Source organism: Aptenodytes forsteri, unplaced genomic scaffold, assembly GCF_000699145.1.
Source record: "Aptenodytes forsteri isolate BGI_AS27 unplaced genomic scaffold, ASM69914v1 Scaffold81, whole genome shotgun sequence".
NCBI lineage: Eukaryota > Metazoa > Chordata > Aves > Sphenisciformes > Spheniscidae > Aptenodytes > Aptenodytes forsteri.
The window spans coordinates 5,449,688-5,459,173 of record NW_008795259.1 but is presented as its reverse complement, the minus strand read 5'-3'; the positions used below and the strand labels follow the sequence as shown (position 1 = coordinate 5,459,173).

General features: G+C 35.7%; 1 protein-coding gene across 1 annotated transcript in view; it reads left to right on the top strand.

Moving 5' to 3' along the window:
* The window catches only part of KIAA1468 (KIAA1468 ortholog), a 58,500-nt gene that overhangs the window by 35,389 nt on the left and 13,625 nt on the right, over window positions 1–9,486 (top strand). The window contains exons 16-21 of the mRNA XM_019472052.1: window positions 309–415; window positions 1,012–1,111; window positions 5,429–5,511; window positions 6,455–6,518; window positions 8,031–8,169; window positions 9,113–9,229. Of these exons, the coding sequence (XP_019327597.1) occupies window positions 309–415; window positions 1,012–1,111; window positions 5,429–5,511; window positions 6,455–6,518; window positions 8,031–8,169; window positions 9,113–9,229 (610 nt within the window). The remainder of the gene's footprint in view (window positions 1–308; window positions 416–1,011; window positions 1,112–5,428; window positions 5,512–6,454; window positions 6,519–8,030; window positions 8,170–9,112; window positions 9,230–9,486) is intronic.

Sequence of the window (9,486 nt, the reverse complement as noted above, 5' to 3'; positions counted from 1 at the left end):
CTTGTGCACCTCCAGCCTTCTCAGTCGGTAGAGCGTGGGAAGCTGAAAAGTCCTTGACCAGTGTAAGCACTGCTCAGCAACGACTAAAACATCAGTGTGTTATCAACATTATTCTCCTCCTAAATCCAAAACACAGCACTGTACCAGCTACTAGGAAGAAAATTAACTCTACCCCAGCCGAAACAGGACAACTGTTAAAGGCTAAATCTAGTTTGTTCTTGTTCATTGTTTGTCTCTTTTGTAGCTGTAGGTCATCACAACCGCAGCAATACTTCTACTACATTCAACATTGTATGCTCTTCTTTCAGGAAGAAGACCGCAAGCTGTTAGTTGGATTCTTAGAAGATGTAATGACCATGCTTTCACTATCCCATGCTCCTCTTGATAGCCTGAAAGCTTCCTTTGTGGAACTGGGGTAAAGAATATACCTTGGAGTTGACTAGGTCTAAATACATTAGAAGTTTTTATTAAAAGCTGCTAATCTGGCTGTAATTTTAATAACCATGATGCTTTGGGTGAATAAAGGGTATACTTGCTTTTTTTTTTTTCCTTGGTGTTTCACAAAATTTAAACTTTTAATCTCTAGATTAAAAATGTGGTGGTAAAAAAATTCTGAAGTTTAAAAAAGAAACACCAAAACCAAACAAAAAACCATAAAAATCAGTCAATGAGGAGAAAATGGAAATTCATTTTGTATTTTCCATACTGTTGTGATGTGTCCTAGATATGTATTTGCATTCAGTTCAGTGTCATAATTTATTGAAAATTACGTTCTTATAGTGGGTTGCTTTTTTTTTCAAAAATGAACTTCAAAATGCAACATACTTTCTAGACAGCAACATGTTGCATGTCCTTCAGAATGAGAGAAATTATATGTATCCTTCAGAAAGGATAAATATTGGATTTTTAGATTTGTTGAGCAATGGATTCTTGAGACCTCATTTTGTAGGCAAAGAACATATTTGGGGTTTGGGAGGGGTTTTTTTTGATTGCCCCACTGTTTTCTTGTAGTGCAAACCCAGCTTATCATGAGCTGCTATTAACTGTCTTATGGTATGGAGTTGTCCATACTTCCGCTCTTGTTCGATGTACAGCTGCTAGAATGTTTGAGGTAAGTGTTATCCAAACTTTTTTACACCTTTTTAAAAGTAGAGTTTATTTTTAAAAACAGTCATTCAGATAATGTTGCTACATTCTTAAAAATTACATATGGCTTAAGTTGTGTACTGTGTCATGGAAGTTGTTGTGCAGTTGTTTCTGTATCTGTTCTCTGTTGAACAGCACATCTTTCATTAAGCAATTTGTCATTAGCCAGTTGCAAAATGTTTCTGCAGTAACTGTGTGCGTGTTCTTTGATCTGCTGCTGACTTGATTGTTGCATTCTGATTATTGCATGCTGAAAAACATTTTCCGATTATGAAAACACATTTCATTGCTAGACTATGTTCAAACCAGAATTAAATACATTGTCAAAGGTGTTTTCTTAGGTCTGTAAATGTAAACAAGCATCTCTGAGTTTTAACATTTGCTTTTGCTGTTCAGCACGTCATCAGTAGCCTAATTCACAAGTTTCAGTACTTTTGGTGTATACTCGTACAATGCACCTGCATTGTAATTCGAACTAGTTTCCATTGGTGCCAAATGTGGTGGTAAAAAACATATGTTTAACCAATTTTGTATTTCTTGTAAAAATTAAAAAAATTTACAATTACTTTACTTGCTACATAGTGACAGCTTTATCTTTCCCTTAACATCTACAAATTTGTTCAGGATAAAGACTGTTACATTTCACTAATAAGTTTGCTTTTATTTCCACATCATGCCTTTGTTTCATCAAGTTTTAATTAAAAAAGGCATATACAAAAACTCTGGGACATATTCCACTTGCTGAACAAAGAGATTATCTTTTTTTCTTTTTTGCATATTAGAAAGACATTTCTAATCGCACTATTACAGTCCATTTCTTTTTTTTTTTTAGTGTTTCTTCCACATTTGACTCATTTGGGTAGGTTTGCAGTGGACCTCTAGGTGAACCTGCCACCTTGTATCCATTTGCAAAAAAAAATCTCAAGTCTTCCTCAAAATAGAGCACTTAACGTAACCACTAGTGTTCTTTATTGCAACTCTGCAAATCATTGCAGATAAACACTAAACAACCACTTTAAGACATACCCTGAGACTTCAGTTGAAAACATCCAACCTTGTTTTTTTTTTTTTTTTTTCTTTTTCTCCCTTTAAAAAGGAGATGGCAATTTTTGGTCACCCTTAAAATATTTTTCAGTTGTTTGTTTGGCTTTTTTCTTTTTTTTTAATCTAACATGAACATTGCTTATATTTTATATTCTTAATAATAAGCTGCTTTTTTTTTTAATAAGCATTAGCCAAACATGTGAAAGACCTCAGTTACAACAGGCTATTGTCTTGGTTGCAGTTTCTTCTCAAATTCAACTGCATGTTTATTATTTTTAGGCAGTCCTGCATGCTGTTTGACTGCTTGTTTCCTAGTATACTTCAATTTTTACTAAAGCATAGGCAGCTATGTTGCAGACACTTTTCTCACTTGAAAATAGTATCATATTGCCACTTCCTTGATAGCCATAGCATACATATTTATACATGGCAATATGTAAATTTGGGAAGTCACCTGTGTAAAGAGGTGGTAATAGTTGGTTTCACTTTTGGAAGATTCCTTCATTCAAGGAATTTCTGACATCTCAGAGGCTGCTGAATGGCAAAGCCCAGCAATTAGGTAATAAGATAAAGAGTATGTCACCTGCAGGACAGCTATATGAGAACTGTAAAGATTCTGAGCAGCACAAAGGTCTGTACAGCAGCACAGAGACTGCCGTGATTTGGGCCTGCCAGACTGTGTTACCAAACCTTTACGGTCTGTTGAGGATTGGAAGGACACAGAAGTGATTTGGAGCCATTCTACCCCTTCTCCCCTTTGGGGGCAGGAAGCTTTGTGCTGCCATTTTTCAGGTGTAGTATGCATAAGTAATGATTACACATTGATCTAGGGGAATCAAAACAAGATAAAAATTTGCGTTGTCTGTCTCACTGTAACCTTACATGCTGCTACATGGCTTTGCCCATCCAGCTGTTTCTGTTGCTTCTGTGTTAATGTTTTCAGCCAGCAGTTTCCCATTTGAATGTTGATGCAAACAGATTTGCTGCTGGTTTGAACATGAAGCGCATAGCTGAATTATAAGCTTTGTGGGTCTGTTTAGGTTCAAGGCTAGGAACACTTAGGTTCAGAACGGTGCTTGAATTATAAAGCATGTTTTATTTTCTGTAAGACAGAACGATGCTGTTTACCATGCTTTACCATAATTAGAAGTGTGGCAGCCCACATAGTCATGAAGCTGAGACCATTCTCAATTGTTTGCTAATTGTACAAACACCAAGCATTTTTTTTCAAAGCACTACATTACCTCTAGGCTTTTCTCAAAATTAAGATTAATAAAGAAAACTCAAGTCCCTATTTGTTCAAAATTTAAAATAGTAAGCATTCTCTGTTTTAATCAATGGGAAAATTGGTAAATCTGTATATGAGAGTAAGATCATCGTGGTCAAACAGTAAGCTATGTCCTTAACAGCTGTTGGAAGAGTAGCCCATAAGCTCAACACATCAGCACTTTAAGTAGTTGCCACTGTAAATAATCATAAAATGTATTAATGTTAAAATGTAGTAGTTGAACTGACATTCCTAATACTTTCTGAATAACAGGTGTAGGAAGTTGCAGCTTTTCCTCTCCAGGCGCTTTGCAGCAGTAATGCATACGTTCTTACACAGCTTAACGATTCTCTCTCCATTCTTCCTTCTGCAGTTATTATCTGTAAGGCCGCAATATGTTCAGTGCATGTGTGCACCCATGCACTCATGCACACACAAATATTGCTCAATAAAAATTATTGCTTTGTTACAGAGGGCTTCTGGAAAGTCAGGTTCCTTCCAATCTTTCACAATTTACTTTGTTTTAAATTCAGAGTTGGTCAAGCAGGAATGCTCAAACAAATAGCAGAATGTAAAACCTTCTCTAGTTAGAGGGTGTAAATATTGTCTGCTCTTTTAGTGCTGTGTGATATACTGGCAGCTACTACTTTCCCCATGCCCTGTGAATCTTAAGTGTTCTCTTGTTACACTGCTAGGGGGAAAAGCATAGAATTTAATTTGTGTTCATGATGTAATTTGAGTAATTAGAATATAGGTAAATATTCAAAAGACATTTCAAATTTTTTACAGAAACTACTGATAAGCTTTTTATGTTTATCTCTTAAAACCAGCAAATATATGCAGACTTCCTTACCTGAGTTACAAAATGGAAATATCAAGGCTTTCCCTTTTATTAATGCAGACAAAAAAAACCTGTTTTGCTGAATATGGAGAAAGTTTGGAACTTGTCATTTTTGAAAATTAGTAGGTTTTCATATGTAGAAAACATGTAAAGGGCACCTGCTACATATGCAGCAAATGTATGCTTATGTATAGCTACATAAGTAATATAAAAAAATCACCTGGGAACATCTAAATTCAAACAATTTCCACATATTTATGGGTAATAAATTTCACTGCAATCTCAGTTGTTAACATTTGGGATGTATTGCAACAAATATATCTCTTCTTTAGTTTGCAAAAAGACTTGGTGAAATACATTTTATGGATAATCCAAGGATTCTCCGTTTTCTACCTGCATAGACCAGCAATGGAAACTTGGGAAGTTTTGCATACATACTGCTTGGATGGCGGTTAAATCTAAAATAGTCCTGAATGACTTTCAGGAAAGCTTAGTGGCATCTGGGAAGGTGCTGTTTGTCACATTGTAAAAGGTCTGAAAGGTGTTGCTCAGTGCGGGGAAAACGACACATGTTTGGCCTAGCTAAAGACATCTATTTTGCATGTGACAGCCACCTACTATAATAAATACCATTCCATTGGGTTAGGAACAGCATTTAGATTAAACTGTCAAACTCAAATTGGCATCGCTTTAGTATTTAATTATAGATAATTGCCCACGGCAGGGGGGTTGGACTAGATGACCTTTAGAGGTCCCTTCCAACCCAAACTGTTCTATGATTTCATAATTATATGTAGAATTATAATACATAATTATATTAGTATTTGAATCATAATACATAATTATTTGCTAAACTTTTGGGAGTTCAATTTTTAAAATAGCTGAAAATAGAGAAAGCAACACCATGTTGTTGAATGTCAGGTTTGTGCTGATGCCAGACCACTTCAGCTTTCTTTATGCCTTTGCATATATGAAGCACTAGTGTAGCAGTATTTGCTTAGCTTCTAATTTTGGTTTGCTTTTTGTGTTTTTTCTTTCTCTCTCTTGGTTGTGCCGTTCTTCTTCCCATGATACTGTGCTCGCTCTTTCCGTGCATCACCTGTGATACCCCCCCTGCTCCGACCATTCAGCTGTTGGTGAAGGGGGTACATGAAACTCTGGTAGCTCAGAGAGTTGTTCCTGCTCTCATTACTCTCTCCAGTGACCCTGAAATGTAAGTTTCCTGAATGTCTCATATACCTAGCATCCCTCTTAATACTTAGGAAGAAATTACCATCAGTTCTGTTTCTTATTCTAGCCGAACAAAAATTGAATTACTTTTGAAGAAATGTAACGTTTAAATCACTTATTAGTAAATAAAAAAGTTTACTGCAACACCTAGAACTAAACTGGATAAAACTGCTGAATAAACTTTAAATAGAAAACTTAAATCAATGTAATTTAATTTTTACTTTTTTTATATTTAATCATATTCTCAGTTTTGAAATTTGCTTACATCATTTCTAGCAGCAAGCTGGATATTAATATGTTCTGTAATGCTATCAGCTTTACCACTGCAAAATTAAATATCATCTGCATTACTGAAATGCAAAATAGTTTTGGCTGTATCTAATTTCTGATAGACAACTGTAGTACTTAATTTCCTGGACGTTCTGATGTGATATTTCTTTCAAGCTAAGGAGGGATGCTTTGCTAATCTCACTAACAGGTTGTTACTAATAAATGCTACAGCATGAATAGAGTGTTAATCGTTTTAATGTCTTGTGTGGGTGACTAAACCAAGAAAAACCCCAAGAGTCTGCCTGCCCATCCTCAGTCACAGCTAACCCAGTTCTTCAAGCTTACCAAACCGTTTTTTATTGCATGTTGACTGGTTTACAGCTGACTCTTCGAGGCATGAGTGAAGCCTTAGTTGACAAGCGGGTTGCTCCGGCCCTTGTTACCTTGTCCAGTGATCCTGAATTGTGAGTTTCAGATTGAGACCTTGAGTTAATCCTGTCTGTCTTTTTCCTGGTCTGCTTTTTTTGTTTTGTCATTGCTAGAAACTAATGTAACTTAAAGTACTAATTTTTTTAATTTTGCTTTATTTTTAATTAATTCTATTCTTAATGTTTAATACATCTTAAAGACTTAAAGATTCAGTTTTACTGTTGTAGTTCAGTAAGGATTGCAACAATTCCTGCTTTTGGGACCATCATGGAAACTGTTACTCAGAGAGAGGTAAGACCTCCCTGTTGTTTTCGTACCATAAAAAGTGGGTGATTTTTTTTTGTAGTATCCTCTTCCAAAATGCTTTCCGGTTTTGCAATGGTCTGTCTGTATTTTTTTTGGCAACAAACCAACCCTCTTTTAACTAATAAAAACATTTCCTTCTAAATATCAAACCAAATATAAACAAAGAAGAACAGATATGTAAAGGGGGAGGCCTGTGCTAGAAGATGGGAAATCCCATGCCCAAAATGTTTTTTTTTAAAACATTCTGCAATACAGTTGAGAAATCCAAGTCCATTATTTCCAAATAAAATAGCTTTATTTTAAAACGCTAACCAAAAAGTCATGGTGGGATTCAGTTACCTCCACATAAGTATATTGTACCATTTTAGATGCTTTAGGATATCCTGCTTGCCTTCCAACTACTTTAGAAGGGCACAAGTCTCTTGTAGTTCCTGTTATATCTGCTGGCTTAGCCCATGGTGTCCAAGATGGCATTAAAAGACATCATAGTGACATAACTGAAATAATCCTTGAGGATAATACAGATATGGAATTCCTCCTTGTTTATTAAATGATGGAATTTTGGTAATAGATCAGAATTCTGAAAAAGACACCCAGGATTCTGCTGTAAGGAGTAGAAATACTGTATTTTGTTTTATATAATAACTGTACAATCAAATTTCTTCTTAAAGTCCTTGCAACTTTTTGCAGAGCTTGCATTCTTCCTGTAATTTCAACATATTCTAAAAGAATGTGTGTGAGGAAATGTGAGTAAGAAGTCAGTGATGACTCACAAGTACTTGGAAGGTGGATAAGTTACAATTTTGTAGCTTGGAATGCATGCCTATAATCAGTTTGGGAAGAATACTGTTTTGTTACCACACAAAAATTACTGTATCCATTGCACTAATTACAATAAGCCTTAGAATACAGAGGTGATATCGCCTTCCAAAATGTACCAGAAAATGTTATTTTTACAACTTTGAATGCAAATTAAATATTTATGTCATCTTAGATATAGTTGTATTTTCAGTTTTTCTAGCCTTTAGTTGAAGAAATCTTTTTAATTCCATTGATTTTATGATGCTTACTTTTGCATCTCTGTTCTCTGCAGAAAATTTTTCAGCATATTAATTGAGATATATTAAAAAAAAAAGTGAATTCAGTTCTAATTAAACCAAAAAATTCCAAAGATATTAATAGCAAGAGGGAAATTTTAATAGCAGGTAAAAAATGAGAGTATCAAAACCAAGGAAACCTCAGAAGGAAAGGTAGTCTGTATGGACGCACCTGTCTATAGTTAAAGATAGATCAGATTAAAACACTGTTAACAGTCTTTAAAATGTAGAGCTGCATCAAAGAGTTTGGAACACCTTGTCAGAAAAAACTGTAAATTAACAGAAGCTCCAAGGTTTATCATCTGAAATATGGAAGATCATAGACATACTCTGAACTGACCATAACTGTTTCTAGCATCTTCATTCTTTTGTGTACTTTTTATCTCTGGGAATATTCAAGCTTCTGGAAAGAGTAAAAATGCAGCTGGCATCTTTCCTGGAGGACCCTCAATATCAAGACCAACATTCTCTACATACAGAAATCATAAAAACATTTGGAAGAGTTGGACCTAATGCTGAGCCCAGATTTAGAGATGAATGTAAGTTGCATCAGTGGGAAGATGCAGTCTTCCTCTTTCTGTCCCAAAGCTATTAGTATGCTGGTTATATATTCTTTTGTCTTTGCAAGAAGTTTGATGAAAACTCTTGTTTTCAGAGTTTGATATGACCCAGTATTTAAGACTTTGCTAATACAATTTTCACTTTACCTAACATTGGTGTGTATATAGAACACCAGCACATGGTGATGAATGATTTCAGAGCTGGAGGGGACTGGTCGCTTTGCTGCAGAGCAAATTTGAAGTTATCTTTTTTTGAATTACTTGACTTGTAAATTGCCTTCATCTCCCCCTCTCCCCCATTGCTTCACACCCTGCTGGCATATAAATTTCAAGTATTCCACACATCTTAAATGTAAATGCATCCCGGATTAACAAAACAGCTTTTTTCCATGGACCTGAAATGTAAAGCACATAAAAGAGCAAAATCAATTGTTAGACTGTCTTAAAGATGCTTCTAAACAAAACATGAGGAGCTATCATGCCTCCCAACTGCAGATGTCTAGTTTAACAGGCTAAATTCATTAGACAGGCCTCCTCTATAGTCAGTGAAGATTTCTCACGACATGCAAATCTCTGTCACTAGCTTATCAACTGTATCTATAAAATAGAAGCGTATTTTAGACAGCTTTAGCAGCAGGAGAGTAATAATGTTGCAAAATACTTTCTGTAAACTGTTACTACTTCAAAGGTACTCTGAGGTACCTTTTTATTTTAGATGGTGTTACAACAGTTTTATTTCAAATTTGAGTTTATCAGTTAAATCCGCAAGGGCAGTCCCATCAAAAGCCATTATTTGCAGTTCTTATTCCACACTGATGTGTGATGCTTCAGATGCCTGTGATTGCTTTCCGTAGACTTGCTTAGCATTAAACAGTTGCTAAGTGGCAATTTCAAATACTTATTCCAGTATTTACTTTTACAGTTGTTATTCCACACTTGCACAAGTTAGCCTTGGTCAACAACCAGCAGTCTGTGGATTCGAAGAGACTGGATATCGCTACCCACCTGTTTGAGGCCTACAGTGCTCTTTCCTGTTGCTGTATCTTTTTTTAGGGGAAGTTTAGCTGTTAATTGGTGGGGGAGAAGATTAATACAGTTGAGCTGTTAATTCTCTGGTGGGGGGGAGAAGATTAATACTTGAGAAATAACTAGGTTTGTCTTTGAATGTGTGACGTAAAACATGATCTGCTCAGTGTGAAGAGGAGGTTTTCACAGAAGGCGGATGTGGTGGGTTGATTTGGCTGGATGCCAGGTGCCTACCAAGCCACTCTATCGCTCCCCTCCTCAGCTGGGGGG